The sequence below is a fragment of the Rhinoderma darwinii genome, chromosome 4, assembly GCF_050947455.1.
Source record: "Rhinoderma darwinii isolate aRhiDar2 chromosome 4, aRhiDar2.hap1, whole genome shotgun sequence".
Lineage (NCBI taxonomy): Eukaryota > Metazoa > Chordata > Amphibia > Anura > Rhinodermatidae > Rhinoderma > Rhinoderma darwinii.
Genome location: NC_134690.1, coordinates 135006253 through 135026553, shown reverse-complemented (window position 1 = coordinate 135026553; position 20301 = coordinate 135006253). Strand labels below are relative to the sequence as shown.

General features: G+C 41.7%; 1 protein-coding gene across 1 annotated transcript in view; it reads left to right on the top strand.

Moving 5' to 3' along the window:
- Positions 1-20301, top strand: part of LOC142760859 (transient receptor potential cation channel subfamily V member 6-like) — a 73253-nt gene that overhangs the window by 22860 nt on the left and 30092 nt on the right. The window contains exons 4-8 of the mRNA XM_075864033.1: positions 9087-9227; positions 11392-11490; positions 13184-13356; positions 13931-14077; positions 18482-18682. Of these exons, the coding sequence (XP_075720148.1) occupies positions 9087-9227; positions 11392-11490; positions 13184-13356; positions 13931-14077; positions 18482-18682 (761 nt within the window). The remainder of the gene's footprint in view (positions 1-9086; positions 9228-11391; positions 11491-13183; positions 13357-13930; positions 14078-18481; positions 18683-20301) is intronic.

The window sequence follows — 20301 nt, the reverse complement described above, 5'->3', positions numbered from 1 at the left end:
GGATTGGGGGTGATAGGCAGAGGAAAAGTCCAATCTCACATCCAGGAGTTTACAGAGGGCTCTCCAGAACTTAGAGGTAAACTGAACCCCCCGGTCGGACACAATGTGAAGAGGCAAGCCATGCAAGCGGAAGATGTGCTGAATGAAGAGACTTGCCAGACGAGGAGCAGAAGGTAGGCCGGTCAGCGGGATAAAATGAGCCATCTTAGAGAACCGGTCCACCACCACCCAGACAGTGTTACATCCTGCTGAGGGGGGAAGGTCTGTGACGAAGTCCATCGCAATGTGCTGCCAGGGGGCATTGGGTACGGGCAGAGGTTGAAGCAGGCCGGCAGGCTTGGAGTGAGTCACTTTGTTAGAGGCACACACCGTGCAAGCAGAGACAAAGTCCAGAACATCCTTAGGTAGCGTGGACCACCAAAAGTGACGAGCAATTAGGTCTCGGGTTTTATGGACACCGGCGTGCCCAGCAAGTTTAGAACTATGTCCCCAGCGGAGAATTCTACTCCTGTCCACCAACCGAACAAAAGTCCTCCCAGGAGGGATGTCTCTAACCTGCAGAGGATTAGCAGTGACGATGCAGGACGGGTCTATGATGGTCTGGAGGGACTCCACCGTGTCTTCCGTCTCAAACGATCTGGACAGGGCATCGGCCCTCACATTCTTGTCTGCGGGACGGTAGTGGAGCGCAAACAGAAAACGGGTGAAGAACAGCGACCACCTGGCTTGACGAGGATTAAGTCTTTGAGCGGACTGAAGGTAAGTGAGGTTCTTGTGGTTGGTGAAGATCAGGATGGGGTGAGCAGCGCCCTCCAGAAGATGTCTCCACTCCTCCAGAGCCAATTTGATGGCCAGCAGCTCCCGATCTCCAATGGAGTAATTGCGCTCAGCAGAAGAAAACAGTCTAGAGTAGTAGCCACATACTACTGCCTTTCCTTTGGAGCTCCTCTGGAACAGGAGTGCACCTGCACCAACAGAGGAAGCGTCCACTTCCAGTGAGAAATGCCGAGATAAACATCAGGATGATGGAGGATCGAGGCTGAAGTGAAGGCACTCTTCAGGCTATTAAATGCAGACTCTGCCTCTGGAGTCCACACTTTGGCGTTCACACCCTTCTTGGTAAGGGTCGAGATGGGAGACGTCAGAGAAGAGAAGTTAGGAATAAACTGCCGGTAGAAATTGGCGAATCCCAGGAACCACTGTATAGCCCTTAAGCCTTGGGGACGTGGCCACTCCAGGACAGCCTTCACTTTCTCAGGATCCATCTTGAGGCCTTGATCCGAGATGATGTAGCCCAGGAAGGGCAGAGAACTCTTCTCAAAGACGCACTTCTCCAGCTTGGCGTATAAATGATTCTCCCTCAATCGTAGTAGAACCTGACGAACATGCCTCCGATGAGTCGTCTGATCTGGGGAGAAAATTAAAATATCATTGAGATAAACAACAACACAGACATAGAGTAGATCTCGGAAGATGTCGTTAACGAACTCCTGAAACGCTGCGGGAGCGTTACACAGTCCGAAGGGCATCACCAGGTATTCGTAGTGCCCGTCCCGGGTGTTAAATGGCGTCTTCCATTCGTCACCCCGGCGAATCCGGACTAGATTGTAAGCAGGTCTAGCTTAGAAAAAATTTTGGCCCCTCGTATGCGATCAAATAGCTCAGAGATGAGTGGCAACGGGTATTTGTTCTTGACTGTGATCAGGTTGAGGCCCCTGTAGTCAATGCAGGGACGAAGGGATCCATCCTTCTTTTTAACAAAGAAGAATCCAGCCCCGGCCGGGGAGGAAGATTTTCGTATAAAACCCCTCTCCAGATTCTCCTTTATATAGGCCTATATGGATAGAGACTTAGGCAGGGAGAGAGGATATACCCGTCCACGGGGAAGAGAGGCATTAGGAACCAGTTCAATGGGGCAGTCATAGGTGCGATGTGGAGGCAGCATCTCAGCCTCCTTTTTGCTGAAAACATCTGCATACTGAGCAAAATGGGGAGGCAGTCCCGACAGCGACTGAGGCAGAGAAGGCTTGACAGGATGGATCTGCAGCAGACAATGACCATGGCACTTGGAGCCCCACTGGAGAACCTCTCCAGAATTCCAGTCCAGGACTGGGGCATGTAGTCGAAGCCAAGGCAGGCCCAGCAGAACAGGATTGATGGCTTTGGGCAAAACAAGGAACGAAATAAATTCAGAATGAAGTACTCCAACCTGGAGCTTCAACGGCTTGGTTCTAAAGGTAATGGGTTCAGGCAGAGGCAGTCCATTAACTGAGGCAACAGCCAAAGATGTCTCCAGGGGAACTGTGGGCAGCTGAAGATGATCCACAAGCTATTTCTGGATGAAATTTGCAGCAGAGCCAGAGTCAAGATAGGCAGAGACTTGATGTGTCTTGTCGCCGGATACCAGGGTCACAGGAATAGTCAGTTTGGAAGCGAATCCTCTGTTAGATTCTGTTCCACCTAGTGTTGTCTCTCCAACCAATCCCAGGCAATGGGGTCTCTCCGGCCTCTGGGGGCACAGACGCACAACATGGCCTCCATGGCCGCAATACAAACAAAGTCCAGAAGTGCGTCTGCGTTGTCTCTCCTGGGTAGACAATTTAACATAAGTACTCTGCATCTGGTCCTCTGGTGGGACGATGGAGGAGGATTACGGGACAGCAGAATCCAGCCTGGGAAGTTCTCTTCCCCGGAGAACCTCTTGGGAACGTTCCCGGATCCTCATGTCGACACGGGAGGCGAGTAGGATAAGATCGTCCAGGGTAGATGGCAGATCGCGAGCAGCCAGCTCGTCCTTGATCCCTGAAGACAGTCCCTGCCAGAATGTAGCCACCAAAGCCTCGTTGTTCCAGGTCAATTCAGCAGCCAGGATACGGAACTGAATGGCATACTCGCCCACGGAGAGGTCTCCCTTGTGTAGGGTCAGCAAGGATGCAGCAGCCGAAGAAACTCTCCCAGGTTCCTCAAAGATCGAGCGGAAGGTCTGTAAGAAGCACTGCAAGTCCCGGGTCTCTGGTCCCTGATGTTCCCACAGAGGATTGGCCCATGCCAGGGCTTTGCCGGTAAGGAGAGAGATGATAAAGGCGATCCTGACGTCATCCGAACAGAAGGACCTGGCATGTAGTCTGAAATGGATCAGGCACTGATTCAAAAATCCCCTGCAGGACCTCGGATCTCCGTCATAGCGTGGAGGTAGCGGCAAGAAACACAGGGGGTTGGTACCGGTACAGACAGGAAGTGTAGCAGGCGGAACCGCAGGAACGGGTGCGGTGATGACTGTGGACGGAGCAAGCAGCCGATGGGCTATGGCGTTCACCGACAGGAGGAGCTGGTCTTGTCGTGACTGGAGATCCTCCATCTCAGCCTGCATGGCTTGTGTAGACAACGTCGCAGGTTGACCAGCGGGGTCCATGGCCTGAGCGTACTGTCACGAAGCGGGTTAGTGGACCCACTAGGCCGTACCGCCGCAGCGGGGAGGCAGCTGGCCAAACAACAGGACACCCCAGAAATACAATGTCCCGCACAAGGGTACCTGAATAGTCCAGATGGTGGCCGCAGCTCTGGCACAGATGAGATGGGTGCAGCAGATGGCGCCAAGCGTGGCGGATGACACAGGAGCCGCAAGTTGCCCCAGACGTGGCGGATACCTCCGGACGTGGCAGATAACACAGGACGTGGCGGATTCCTCCGGACGTGGCAGATGACACAGGACGTGGCGGATTCCTCTAGACGTGGCGGATTCCTCCGGACGTGGCGGATTCCTCCAGACGTGGCAGATGACACAGGACGTGGCGGATTCCTCCAGACGTGGCAGATGACACAGGACGTGGCGGATTCCTCTGGACGTGGCAGATTCCTCTGGACGTGGCACGACTAGATACTAGGGCACAGCACGGAAACAGGAACGGGGAACAAGGTACGGGTAACAACAGGAACGGGAAACACTAAGGGACCATTTGCAAGACAGACTGGGAAAACTAACAACGCTCAGGCATTGAACTAGGGGGCTGGACCCCTCTTATAGCCCAGGGTACTCACGGGACAAAGGTCGTTCAAGATGTCCGGTGTGCGCGCTGCCCCTTTAAGAGCGGGGACGAGCGTGAGCGCGCACCCTGCGGGCTCCGGCGAAGGTGAGTGGATGCAAGCGCTGGCGTCTCCTGAGGGGGAGGCTGGGGCCAGCGCTTGCTGACTCGTGGCTGCGGCTGTCAGCGGGAGGCTGGAGCTGACAGCCCGCAGCCACGGACGTTACAGTAGGTGGAATAAGCATGACTTGGTAAGGACCGTCAAAACTGGGTTCCAGTGTTTTCCTGACGTGCCCCTTAATCGTCACCCAATCTCCAGGCTCGAGAAAATGGGTACCTGCCATGTACTCCGGATCTGGAATAGAACTAAAAACACGGTGAGGCACCTGTTGTAAATTCTTTTGTAATGCACCCACATATGTAGTTAAATCTGAATGTAAATTCTGCAATTGCTGTGGAAAGTATAAGCCTGTCTTTGGTAGTCCACCAAACAACACTTCATAAGGACTAAGTGTAGTCTTTCTATTAGGTGTAGTTCTCTGTACATTTCGGGTGGGAGACACTCTGTCCATGGTCTTCTCGTCTCTGTCATTGATTTCTGCATTTTCAGCAGATGTTCCATTTAATCTCTCAACCTTGCCACTACTTTGTGGGTGGTATGGTGTATGAAATGCTTCTGTGATCCCTAAGGCTGTCATTATTTCTAGTACTTCTCCAGTGAAGTGTGTACCTCTGTCACTTTCTATAACCTCAGGTACACCATATCGGCACACCATTTCTGACACTAATTTTTTGCTACGTTTTTGCTGTGGCTCTGGTAGTAGGCCATGTCTCAGGCCATACAGAGAATAGATCATTGCATACCAACACATACTCATAGGTACCCACCTTTGGAAATTGTATAAAATCAATCTTCAGTTTCTGGAATGGGTACAATGGCCTGGGGCTGCATCTTTGTGGCACCTTCAAAGTTCTCCCTGCATTATGGTAAGCACAGACAACACACCCTGGACAAACTTGGCAGCAGTATTGTTGAAGCCCGGGGCTACCCAGTGCTTACTTACCATTGCTTACTTTGACTGGTGAGTAGGGCCATGTAAGAGGGCACACATCACAGGGTACACAGTTTGGTACTTAAAGCAAATAGCCCATTCTCACCTAACTATGCACCCTTAGTTGTCCATTTGCCTTGTTCCTTGTTGGAAACTTGGTTTTGAAACTTACATAGTTGATCCAAATCCCCCTCCCCTGCATTTGGCAAGGCTTCCACAATATACATCATCACGGGGAGGGGAGCAACACGGCTGCCTTAGCAGCAGCGTCTGCTTTTCGATTTCCTTCTGCTTCACGTGTCTGCTCCTTAGTATGAACTTGCACCTTAACTATTGCCACCTGGGCAGGCAGCTCAAGTGCTCTGAAGAGCTGGGCTACCATATTTGCAGTCTTAATGGGTTTTCCTGAGGATGCAACAAAATCTCTACTGCGCCAAATGGGACTTTAGTCATGTGCAATGCCAAATGCATACCTGGAATCAGTGAAAATATTCGCTGTCTGATCCTCGGCCATTATACAAGCCTGAGTAAGTGCTTTCAGCTCTGCCTTTTGAGCTGACATACTAGGAGGAAGCGCCCTTTGCTTAATTACCTCATGGAGGGTAACTATGGCATACCTAGTGTAAGGTTTCCCGTCTTTATAATATCGGGACCCATCTACAAACAGTTCTAGATCAGCATGGATATGGGAGTTTCATGTATATTATCTAACTCCATGGTCTCTATTTTCATCAACTCATAGCAATCATGTTCAAGGATATCATCTTGATTTCCTTGCTCTAGTGTCACTGGGAGCAAAGTAGCTGGATTCAAAGTGACACATCTTTTGATGCAATGAAAGAAGAAAAATGGTGTATCCAGCACTCTTGTTTAAAAACAAAACAATTAAAATGATAATCCCGGGACCACGCTTACGCGTTTCAAACTTCTAGGGCTCTTAATCATAGCTATGAAATCTCACCCACACTGCTGCTACTGTAATACACTTTGGATTTTCCGCAATTAAATCCATTGCGGAAAATCCAGTGTTTACGCCGTGTGTGTTCCTACCCTTAAAGAGGTTAGGGCCGTTTCTCATCTCCATCGCAGGTCCGTCAGTGATTATCAGAAAGAAAAGTGCAGCATGGTGCACTATTGTTTCTGGTAAAACCATGAACACCTCGATGGACCACGGCGTCACCTATTAAAGTCAATGGCTATGATTAAGAACCCTAGAGGTTTGAAACACGTTCCTGCCTAGCTTTCTCATATATATCGTTAAAAAGATAGGTATATACAAACAAAAGTAAAAGGATCCCTATTGAAATCGCAATTTATTCTTCATGCATTAGTACAGTACTGGATGAACAACACACTTATCCCTGACCTGAGAAGCCCGTACCGGGTTCAACCTGGGAACTGCAGAGATACCATCCCAAAATGCAGACGGGAGTGGTTACCCGTCACTTCAAACAGCCCCTGGTGAGATGGTAATACAATTCCCTCGGACCTCGGATAAGCAGAGGTTTTAATCTCTTCTTATCTATTGGACGTGCGGCTTCACAAGGATGACCATACTACACACAGAGAGCATATACAATCAATCACTCATTCATACACCTTGGTATTTCAAGCAGAGTTAGTAAAACAGCAATATTCAAAAACAAAAGTATACAGATCTACCTTGAGATTCCTCCCTGGACTGAGCAGGGACTTCCCACACAGACAGCGGAAGCAGTAAGTAAAAGGCTCACTTACCCAGGGCTAGCGTTCCCGGACTCCGTTCAGTCCATGAAGTTGTGACTAGGATATCTCGCTGGGGCCTCCAAAAATGTCAGAGTTGGCCTCACAGGTAGATCAATTTCCAAGTATAAATATATGCATTCTAATATACGGCCGGAGAATAATCTAGACACACACAGTGTTTGGTGTATCATGCAGATTTCCTGCAAAACCATGAGTTTGAGGTTTATTTATAACTTTCTGCGTTCAGTTCAAAACCATCAACCAATCAGACAATTAAATCCAACAAAGAAAATGATCGACTGAAGCACAACAAATTGATAGCAAAAAATACAAAATTTTATTAACATGAAACCATGACAAAGGTTAAAACTGGAACAGGGGATGAGTCACTCAATAAAAAGACATCGAAAACAATCATGTACTAGATGTAGATGTGACATAAATCTATACAAGCTTGTTTATTTGTTAATACAGCAAAATAGGATAGTATACGTGCCTATGCGGACCTGTAGCTAATGAAGCCTAGTAAATGATGGCAAAAAGAAGGTCAACAAGGGATAAAATGCATGTATGTACTGCCTGGGTTGCCTCTATGAGAGTATATGTGTGGCAATAATTATATGCAGATACCTGAATCCAGTGATTATCTGTACATGCATGATAGCCTAATATACGCCATAGTGTGTATTACAGGATCAGTGCTACAGGTAACATACAGCAATGTGCATAGATGCACAAAAAGGTACCAGGCCAATACCAAGCAAGAAAGTCAGTGATAGCTGTACAACATACCAGTGGACATGATGAGGATGTCTGGACCCTGCTACAGGTAACATACAGCAATGTGCATAGACGCACAAAAAGGTACCAGGCCAATACCAAGCAAGAAAGTCAGTGATAGCTGTACAACATACCAGTGGACATGATGAGGATGTCTGGACCCGACGCGCGTTTCGGCAACTGCCTTCGTCCGGGGTCTTAATAAATGTGTTGGATTTTACTCCAAATTTTGAGTCCATTAAGACTGGTGTATGAAACGCCAGTCTTAATAAACTCCCTCCTTTCAGTCCAGTGTGTCAGCTCCAGGTGTCACAGTGATTAATGAGTAGCAGCGGTTCATCTCTAGGAATATGACAGTAGAAACAGTGCCACTTATAGGATATAAGAAGGTAATACACCAACTTCAAAATTAAAGTATGAACTGGAATGATATACAGTGAAATAAATATATGACAAGTAAATGAGTAAAAATTAAATGTTATTTTTATTCTATGGTTCATTACAACTGCGGCAATACCATATATGTTTTATGTATGGTTTACCATTTTTATTAAATAAAAAAATGTATTTGTTATTACACTTTTTCCTTTTTTTTTCTCCACTAGGGGTCTTGAAGCTGCAATCAGTTTACTATCTATCATTGTCACATCGACAGGCAATCTATTAGGCTACTACAGTATGGAGTCTAGGCATCTGTGAGCTAAAGAACCTGGACTCCAAGCTGATACATTTTAACTGCACTGATACATTGTTGCAAACTAACAGGACAGGAGGAGAGATTTGTTCTGCTGATGTATTTAGCTCACAGAGAATTTATACACAAAGTATGTTAGAAATTTGCATAGCTTTCCATTATGCATTTTATTAGGCTTCATTTACATAAAACCAGATACCTCTTCAATTGATGGTAAATTTTTACATGCTATGGAATTTGCATCACTGACAATATTGGATAGTACTAAATACATTGAGGTAACTAGTGACTGTTGCTTTAGCCTGGGCAATTTATTATACACATCTAATTATGAGAAGTACATAGCAGCCAATGAAATGGGAGTTATTATTAAATGGTTGGCTTGGAATAACTTGCTAATTCCAAACTAATCAGTAACATTTTCAAGATTTGCATGGGTACAAGTTTAAACATGACTTAAATACCAACCCATTTGCTGGCTCCACCACACTGGAGCTTAATGAATAGGATAATTGTCATTCTATCTTATTAGCAAATCATTTCCATCAATCCCTGAAATGCCCCATTCATTGCCTTTGATGCAACATTACTTTTTATTAATATCACATTATCTGTTTTTACTGAATATAATGTTCCAGAGATTAACATGATATTAAATAGTATAATCAAGCTTCATAAATCTAGAATTAGGAATGGACAATTATTCCTCCTCGAGGCAGATCAGATGTACGTACCTGGCAAGTAGAAGGTTACTTAGTAATGTTATGGGCTTTAAATGAAAGACTTATGATTCTTATCATTCCTTGTACCCAGGGGAGACGGCTTTACACATAGCAATTGTGAACCAGAATCCAGAGATGGTGAAGGAACTGATTAACAGGAAGGCGGACATGCACAATGCTCGAGCTGTGGGGACATATTTTGCTCCGAGACAGAAAGGACAATATTATTATGGTATATTAAATGAAGGTGGAGTTCTGGATCAATAGGTGGATACTAATATAACTAGCGTTTATGTAAACCCAACCCACATGGACATCTCTGTAGCCAAATGTTCTGACTGTAAAATGAACATCCATAACATTTTTAATTTGTATTGAAGTGATATGTCAAAGTAATTAGCTTTTTGGTTTCTATGCAAAATGTTTTTAACAGATGCCAATTTCCCAACATAACAAAATTGCTCTGTTGATTGGTGGGGGTTCCGGGGGTCGGACCCCCACCAATCACACATTGATGACCTATCATTGAATTTTACTGGAAAATCACTTTAAAGAAATCTCTGCCTTTGATTATCATGAGCTTAATAGTCAGCAAATGTAAAATCTAGCATCTTTCTAATATCATTTTATAGTTAGCATTTTTGTTATTTTACACTTCCCTTGTGTTCCGTGCGATGGCACACCGGGACGTAGGCACTCCTTGTGTTGTCATATGGCGCCTCAGTACAGCACTGCACTGCATCCATTGGAGATGTATTATGGATCTGTACAACTCAGAGCATGTACAGAGCCGTATTATAACTCATTGCATGAGCCATTACTATTAAAAAGGTTATTCTAGCCTGCAGCATTTTTCATCTACCCATTGAATAGGTTAAAAAAAAATGCTAGATCGGTGGGAGTCCGACTGGTGGGACCCCCACTGATCACAAGAACGGGGGACCCAGTCCCCCATTCCCCCAGCCATAAGACGGCAGCCAGGAGGAGTTTGAATGGAGTGGATGCAAGGCAGTCGCGGTGCCGCTCTATTCAATGTCTATTGGGATGACGGAAACAGCCGAGCACAGTGCCAACACTAAGTTATCCAACACCCATATTGTGACCCATATAAAAAATAACCTACCTTTTCTGCCTTACATTGTTTCGTTATAAAATATAACTATACAAAATATTACAAGATATAGTATTATTTTAGTAACAATAGCGCTCACCGACCTTTTATGTGGGCAGGACACTGTGTCTCTGAACTGCATAATGGTGTATGTCATAGATGTGTTATTTAACCCATAGATGCATCTTATTCTGCAGAATCTATCGACTGACCATGGAACTGGCACATCCTCTTTTAATTATCCGCACAGTATAGAGAAAGCAGGACCACCTAACACATGGGAGCAGGACCACACGAAAGCACAAAAAAAATCCAAAAGTGGTAATCCTGTTGCCCACAAATAACTGCAAGAATTGCAATCCAATACCTTTCACATTACTGAAAAGGAATTTAGCCTACTGTTAAAGCACAACTGCTTTATTCTTGACACACAGGTTGTGTCTAACATTATTATTGGCTTTAAGTTAAAGTTTTGTTTGAGAGGCCGAATAGTAATAGTAGCCTTGCCTTGGTGCATAACCCTGGTCCTATTCAGCCTGAGTTTGTAGACAGATGATTGGACATTCTGCTACAAATGTTTTGGTATAGTTCAGACTTTATAGATAATTAATGACAAGTCCTCAAGATCCCGACGCATTGAAGCCCCCCAAAAATCCCCACAATTACAGCATGTAAAATTTCGCACAAAGAAGGGATATCTGGGACTGTGGGCAGTGGAGAGAAAAGCCTAGTGCTTGTATAGATCTAGTACATATGACTATTTGGCATACTGACCTTATAAACTAGACAGTTTAAATGAACAAACATAGTGACTATATATATGTATGTATGTGTATGTATATATATATATATATATATATATATATATATACACATATATATATTTATTAGAAGCTACCTCCGCTTGGAATTCTTTGCTAAGTAACACTTGAAATCAGCAGTTCTTTGTAAAGTGCAACTCAACTGGAGTATATTGTCTACCAATTTCTTATGCAATATTGAAATTTGTAGAACAAAACTTGCATTTGAAAATTCAAGAAGCTTTTACACTAATATGCTGCTAGGTATATTAGGCCCCATCATGTGTAGTAGGATGATGGTAGAACATTAGACCATATTTAAAGAAACGTGAAATACAACTGTTAGCTAAAGTAAAGGTTATGCGAATACAGTGTATATGTATTCATTACATAATTGCTGAATAATACATTTGACATCACTTTTTTGGTATGGGCGAATTATTTAATCCTTAAAATTATGTAAGATCTTTGTATTCTCATTTTAGGGGAGTATGTCATTTCGTTTGCTGCTTGTGTGGGTAATCAGGAGGTACTTAAGTTACTAGTGGAAATTGGAGCACCTTTGGAATCTCAGGATAATCAAGGTAAGGAATGGATTTGATAAAGGAGAAAGGAAGTCCCAGTAGAATACATAGCACCCATTTGTGACACTACCCATGTGTACTTCTATGGGCACTGTGTGGCAATATCTTGGTGCTATATGTAGTGTATTTCTGAGCCATAATGGCATGATCCGGGCATTGTAGGTACTATTTTTAAGGGCACTGAATGGCATTATTTATATAGGCACTGTGTGACATTATCTTCGCATTGCATGTGCTACTGTTCTAGGCACTGTAGGGCATTATTCCTCTGAGTGCTATGTAGAACCATCCAGGCTCTGTACAGCACTATTTTCAGTGACAGCGTGTGACATAATATTGTTTTGTGTATCATTTTTCTATTTATCCTGGTGTGGATTACTGTTGTCCAGGCATTCTATACACTATTTATCTCAACATTATATTGCACTATCCAGGCACAATTATCTGAGAAACGTATAGACTTGGATGTAAAGATAAATGCTAGATAGATAAATAGATAGATAGATAGATAGATAGATAGATAGATAGATAGATAGATAGATAGATAGATAGATAGATAGATAGATAGATAGATAGATAGATAGATAGATAGATAGATAGATTTGGAAGTCATGCATTATGCAATGGTGGAGTAAGGTCAATTTTTTTCTAGTCTAACTCCAATAGTAAATGTTATGGAATTGCAAGTTGAGCGATTTCCCAAAGGCTGCTGGAGACTGCCAGGAAAGAGCGTGCAAATAAAACCGCAACCTCAAATCTGTCACAACTCTGATCAACAGTCTAAGGCTACTCTAAGGTTTTTGCCAGAGCAGACCGCAAGGTGGGATGATCTTTGCTGCATAGAACCCAGGTTGTCTTAGCAGAGTTCAGTGTTGGATAAGAGGTGCAATACAGGCAATACCTGAACATGAACCAGCCAGCCAGAGGGTAAACAGAAAGTCCAAAACAGAGCAAGTGGAAATCAGGTACAGCAGAGGTCAGAACTGGCCAGGAACAGATAATCAACCTAAACAAGGGGTTAACGAGAGACAAGCCGAGATCAGTTTCCAAGAAGTCCAGAAGTACAGGGAGTGTCAGAGCTTGATCAGAACACCAGAAGTCTAGGAAAAATCACAAACAAAGACCAGGCGGAGGAAGCAGAGATGTAAATACAACCCACACCTAATTGGCAGAAAAACAGAGAAAAGAGATAGGCTCAAAGTAAAACAGAACCGCCCAGAAGCTAGAACAGTAGTCATGGTGATCCTAAGGGAACAGGCATTTTCCTAACATTAACATTCACTACAAGTACACTATACAAAGAGTGTGAAAGGTATTAAAATAATTTACCAGAATAAAAAATAAACACATGTATTACAAGAAAATGAATCACAGATAAGAAACAGAAAGGAACATTACAAGAAACGAGAAACTGCAGTTTTGGTCCCAAAGGTCCAATAAGAGTTAACATTACGCATACATGCCTTTGGGTTCTTAAGTATCAATAGCATCTGGCACATGTATGTTGCCTTATGACACAAATCATTTTAATTAATGTAATCCATCTGGCATTGCATAATTGGTTAAACTTATATTTTAAAACACAATACATTTTGCAGCATGGAAATGAGAACCATTCTTTACATCTATTGCAAAAGTTTTCATGGGATGACACTGAATAATTATTATCAAATTTCTCTTTTTGTCTCCTAAGGTAACACAGTATTCCATATTCTTGTTCTGCACCCAAACAAATCTATGGCATGCAAAACATATGATTTCTTAGTTTCGCTAATTCCAGAAGAAAAGACTTTGTACCTAGAAAACATTACCAACAACAAAGGACTCACACCATTTAAATTGTCTGCACAAGAAGGAGATGTTTTGGTAAGACCGCTAACCAATTCACTTCAAGACCACATGCCCACAATGCGTATTACGTGCAAATTTACCACACAGAATTTACTGCGACAAATCTGCAGTGTAATACAGTACCAGCAAAGTAAATGAGATTTCAAGTAATTACATCTACATGTTGTGGAATTTTTCAGCACGTAATTTGACCAGTGGTGCAGATCTTAAATTCCGCAACATGTCAATTTATCTTGTGTTTCCATCTCAGAATCGTATCAGACAAGTTTATAAAAAAAAAAAAACAAAACACCACCCCAAGAGCCGCAGCATAAAATCTGCACCTGTTTCCACATCAAAATGTAAAATCCACATCTAAAAGGGCATTATAAAATGTAATATTAACCTGTGTATGCCTCCATATGAAATCGGAGGCATACAGAGGTACATTAAAGGCCTCATGTATCTCTATGGCATGTTTTTCCTGTTTAAAACCGCTCAGCCTGTCATGTCATCATTCCAATAGATTTCATTGCAAAAATGTAAAGAAACATGTCCTTGCCCAAAATAGTCCAAAACTTACAATGTTCAATAATTATATATTTTGCAGATGTTTAATTACTTTATGAAAAAGAGAAAGCACATTTTCTGGTCCTTCGGACCCGTGACGTCTACATTGTATGATCTAACAGGAGTCGACTCTTGGAAAGACAAATCATCGGTTATTGATATTATATGTTCCAGTGACAACAGTGCTGTGAGTATAGCACCTTGGAATAGCATCACGTAGAAACATCCTATGTGAGTAATAGCTAAAAGATTAAAAAAATAATGAGCTCTAAAACTCCACATAATAATAAGGGGCCATCTGGAGAGATATTGAGAAAGTGACTGCAGTGTAATTACAGAAAATGTACAGCGCACAGTGATTGGGATTCAGTATAGAAAATACTACATACGATTAAAAAACAGGAACAACTCGAGAATATAAAAATATGTTTATAGCAAAAATCATAGCAGATCTCGTCATCAATAAAGCAGGTTACTAAAATGCTCATGAAGCATGATTTTACCATTTTCCATAGAAATGTTTAATTTAATATTTGAATCCAAACAGATTTTAACTGGATGATAATGCAGTGACTCAATGACACAGATTTTCCAAATAATATTGTTTTCTTTATAAAGTGATATTACCCTTAAAGTTGTTTTCCAATTTTATCAAAATGTATAAATTCAAAGTTATACAACTTTCGAATAGGCTTTGTGTTTCAATTCCTAACCATTTAAAAAAAATAAAAAAAGTTTGTTTGCTGTCAGTGAACGAGAACAGTCTTGTTTACATTTAGAGGCTTTAAACCCTTATATACAGTACCTTGCAAAACTATTTACCCCTTGGTGTTTTTCCTGTTTCGTTACATTACAGTCTGGAATTAAAATGGATTTGGTGTAAAATATTTTTTATTGTGAAACAAACAATAATTAAGACCAAAAAAAAACTAAAAGCAAAACTAAAAAAACTGTATAAGTATTCATCCTCTGAAAGTCAACACTTTCTGAAGTCACCTTTTGCTGCAATTACAGATTCAAGTCTCTTGGGGTATGTCTCTATTAGCTTAGAACATCTAGACACTGGATTTTTGCCCATTCTTCCAGCAAAATTGCTCCAACTTCTTCAAGACAGATAGGTTAGGTTGGTGACCAGCAGTCTTCAAGTCATGCCACAGATTCTCAACTGGATTGAGGTTTCGTCTTTGACTAGGCCATTCCAAGACATTTAAATGTTTCCCCTTAAACCCCTCCAGTGTAGATTTATCAGTATGTTTAGGGTCATTGTCCTGCTGGAAGGTGAACCTATGTCCCAGTCTCAAATCTCTGGCAGACTGAAACAGGTTTTCCTCAAGAATTTCCCTGTATTTACTGCCACCCATCTTCCCTTCAATCCTAACCAGTTTTCCAGCCCCTGCCGATGAAAAACATCTCTACAACATGATGCTGCCACCACCATGCTTCACTATGCTTCACTGTTAGAATGATTTTCTTGAGGTGATGGTAATTGTTGGGTTTGCGGCACACATAGCATTTCCCAGGATGGCTAAAAAGTTTGTCCCATCTGACCAGAGAACCTTCTTTCATGTTTTTGGGGAGTCTATCGCATACTGTTTGGCATACTCAAAACGTGGTTTTCTTGTCACTCTTCCTTAAAGCCCCACTTTACGGAGTGTATGACTTATAGTTGTCCTATGGACAGATGCTTTCCATCTCCGCTGTAGATCTTTGGATCTCTTTTAGAGTTATAGTGTCCGTTGAATCCCTTATTCATGCCCTCCTTGCCCGATCTGTCATTTTTGGTGTGTGGCCTTCTCTTGACAGGTTTGTATTTGTGCCATATTCTTTCCATTTTATTTTTGTAATGGCTTTAATGGTGATCTAGGGGATTTTCAAAGTTTTGGATATTTTTCTTATAACCCCACCCTGATTTATACTTTTCCACATCTTTGTCTCTGACCAGTTTGGGGATCTCCTTGGTCTTTACGTTCCTTGCTTAGTGGTGTTGTAGACTCAGGGGTCTTTCAGAATAGGTGTATTTATACTGACATCATGTGACAGGTCATGTGACACTTTGATTACAGACAGGGGAACCTTATTCAACTAATTATGTGACTTCTGGAGTTATTTGGCTTGACCAGAGCTTATTTAGGGGGTTCATAGGTCCATTACATACAATCAAATTTAAAATACATTAAAGTGTAGTTAAATGTTTGACAAACTTCTGACATGTCATAGTGACATGTCAGAAGTTTGGATTGGTGCGGGTCCGAGCACTGAGACCACCACCAATCGCTAGAACGAAGCAGCTGAAGCACTCGTGTGAGCGCTCAGTCGCGTCGTGTCTGTTCGGCTTTTTCCGGAAAGCCCAATGTATCGGAGTACGGGCTCATAGACTTTCTATTGAGTCCGTACTCTGATACATTTATTTCTGGAAAAAGCCGAACAGACACGAAGCGGCTGAGCACTCACACGAGTGCTTCAGCTGCTTCGTTCTAGCGATTGGTGGGGGTCTCTGTGCTCGGACCCCCACCAATCCAGTTTGTCAAACGTTTAGCTATACTTTAAAATTCCAGGCTGTAATGCAACAAAACAAGAAAAATACCAAGGGGTGAATACTTTTGCAAAACTCTGAACCTTTCCACATATATATTTTGTTCCTCAGTCAGTTTTAAAGAATACAAGGCACCCTAAAAGCAGGTGCGTTATGTAAAATAGACAAGGACATTAACATAGAATATATATAATAAACAATTCTTATATTATTATTTAGTGTATGGCAATATCATCACTTCTAAATAGACAGTAGTAGTTTGCATACACTCATCCACAGACATGTTCATAGGGCTGTATGTATGTAACTTTCATGGCGGTGCATATATGAACAAATCCTGTAGCAATGGCCCCGATATCAGCACACTGGGAACAAATTTTAAACAAAGTTTCAACTAAAGTGTACAATCAGGTAGAACTTTAGCACCCCATCCTTTACATATTGTATAGACTGCGGAAATATGTAATATTATATCATAGCTCCCAACATTTCAGATGTCCAAATAGCGTCACTTAAAGGGGTTTTCCCACGTGTGACCCGCGTCTATCTGACATTTATGACATATCCTGTGGATATGTCATAAATGTCCCTCGTGGGAAACCCCTTTTAAGGTTCATTGTATGAAATACCAACTCTTTCATACATTTCAATGATCCTCCGCAGTTCTTTATTAATATCATAAAAAACTTTAAGCTCCAAAAGTCATGAAATAATATACAGAGTGGGAGTGAATGGGCACTTGGGAAACACTCTAAGGAAACATGTTAAATTTAATAATGCAAATGTATTACTCAGTTTGAAAAGAAAACCATTTCAGGGACAAAGATGAAGGAATTTGTTTAAAAAGTAAAGGGCATCTCTTCACAACCAGTTTTTTTAAATTATTTCTCTAATACATCTAACATGAAAGTTTAAGCAACTTTGCAATAGATTAAAAATGTCCTATTGTTTTGTTTCTACAGCTTCAATGCATACCTATGTGACACCACGGTAACAAATAAACTGTGGTGTCATCCTGCAGTCATGCTCCCTTCCATCCCTCCCCTACTTACATCCGGTAGGTTAGCAAGAAGTAGGGGACAGATAAAAGGAAGTATGACTGCAGGATCAGACTACGTAGTTTGTTATTTGTCTGCTACCACGGAGACACACAGATCTGCATAGGAACAGTAGAAACAAAACAATGGGACATTGTTAATCATGACATATTGCAAAGATGCTTTATTTTTCATACATTGGGTGAATACAAAAATTAGACATAGCCTTTGAAAGGTAAGTATTTATTGTTTTGGTGTCTTTTTAACATTGAATTAAAAGGCTATGGATACCTTTCCTCTGAAATTTTTTTATTGTTTATTTGCTTTCTAAGTGCAAAATTAAGCAACTTTCTACATAGTCTCCATTAAAAATGTCCTACCATTTTGTTGCTGTAGAGTCTGTGCAACTCCTGTACATAGCTGGCTGTCCTGCTGTACACTGCTCCTCGCTTTATCGGCTCTCTCTGCTCTCATCCTCTCTTCTCTCAATGTTAGACATACCAACAGTGAGGGGAAAGCATACAGTACATGTCTCATAAATAAAATGTATTTATAATAACCCCTTCTCCCTTTCCTTAAGAAACAAGGACTAGTGTACAGAATAAACCAATTTGCTATAGGAGTGAGGCTTGCGCAACATTAATACCTGATACTTTGAACTGTCTTTTTAGAATGCTACATCTCACAGGAGTTTGTGTAGAAGCCAGAAAGAATAGAAAAAGAAAAGATTGTATTGTACCTCAGATGACCTTTAATTTAATTCAAATTGTTCAATTTGTCCAAACGAAAACTCCAATTTCATAACAACGTAATGTCTAATCTATTGTATTACAATGTCCATTTGGCTGCATTGCGGTTAATTTAGGATCTAAAGGTTAATCTTTTCAATAAAAGGGGAAATATAATTTATAATGTTCCGTCTTAATAAGAAGAAAAAAAACCTGCAATAAGTGAGTCATCACAAAGTACTATTTCACTGTAACTTCTTATTTGTTACTTTATATTTTTCTTCCAACCCAAGGCAAGAAATCTTTTGGAAATTACACCCTTAAAGGAGCTGCTTCAGTACAAATGGTCCACTTTTGGATATAAATATTTTTTGCTGTGCACTTTCCTATACATTCTCTACACTATAATCCTGACTTTATGCTGCTTGTATCGGCCGCTAATGGAAAAGATCACAGATGGAGAAAAGAGAAAGATCATCACAAGGCCATTTTATGTAAGTGTTATATGCTCTATTCATTTCATTACAGCAATCCATCCTCATTGCAGAATGTCTTGAGACAGCACAATACAGTAATGCGCTCATACATCTGTCTTTCAATAAATGACCCCATTGCTAATAAAATGCTGCCAGGCATTGCTGCTCAGATTAGAACGGTTTCTCCAAAACCATAAATTGGACCATCGTTTATTGCTTATTCAAGCACTAATTAAAAGCTTCCCAAAATGTCAAGGATGAAGTATGTGTTTTGGATGAGTATAATATCATAACTAGTTACTGATAAACTATTGTGAGGCGGTGTAGAAGGGATTCTCATACAGTTATTTAAATGATTTAAGTGTGAGGAGACTATAACTTTCCATTTTTTATTATTATTATTATTATTATTATTAACATTTATACCAGTCATAATCTATGTACATGTGAGCTGAATATTTCACTTAGGCCTCATGCACACGACCGTAAGGATTTTTACTGTTCACAAATACGGATCTGATGGCTAAGGATACACATCCGTAGCTGTCCGCAATTGCAGAAACGCCCGTAGACTTTTATGGGTGAGTCTGTGCCGCAATCGTGGACAAAAATAGGACATGTTCTTTATTTTGTGGATTATTTCTACGGTCCAGACACACATCTGTAAATATACGGAAAGCTGTCCGTGACCAATAGAAATGAATGGGTCAGAAATTTCATCCATAATTACGGATTCCGTAATTACGGATGAAAATTACGGTCACGTGCATAGGACCTTACGGCTACCCTCTTGTTTTAGCAATGTCAATGAGTCTTTGAGCTTAGTCCCACACTGATCAATATAACAAAGGTGTCCCTTTTGAGCTTTAGCTCAAAGATCCCCCAGATTAGTCAGCTAATGTTGATGCCACTGCCTTAGGAATCAAGACTGGGTCCCCTTTTTTTTTAAACTGAAGGCCACTTATCCAAGGAATATCCCATAAATTTCTGAATGTGGAGAACATAGGTCATCCAACCCCCGTCACGCCTAGTGATTCGGCTGCCAAATCCGGGCCGAGAATGAATGGAGAGTTGGCTGTGGCTCTCTCTAGTCTCCCTTCTATGGGAGTTACGGAAAAAGCCCTGTTCACCACATAGATGCGGCTCCCAGAGGTGGAACCTGCTCCTAATCAGACATTTATGGAATTTCCTATGGATATGTCATAAATGTCTAAGATGGAAATACCTATAACCCGCAAAGACATGTTGTAACAGAGTAAAACTACTCACATTTGTCTCCATATTCTTTTAGACACATGAAAGTAATAAGTTATACAAAAAATAGGATTCTCAAAATTGAAAAGCTAACCCTTCCTCTAACATAATCTTCTGACATATCAGAAGAATGGTTATGGTCCCCCCCCCCCCACTAATGATCACTAGTAAGGCAAGGCTCCTGCTGCTCTTTAGTTCCACCAGTTCAATTAGCATCAACATTTTCTCAGATGTCCAGAGATCTCTAAGGTAAAAGCTGTATGAGGATTGGAAAATAGCTAGGTCTTCTTCATGCTAGCAATTGCTTGGGGTTCTACGAGCCAGACTCTCAAAATATTCTACTTTAACTTTAGAACCGCTATTTCTAAGTCAATATAATGCAA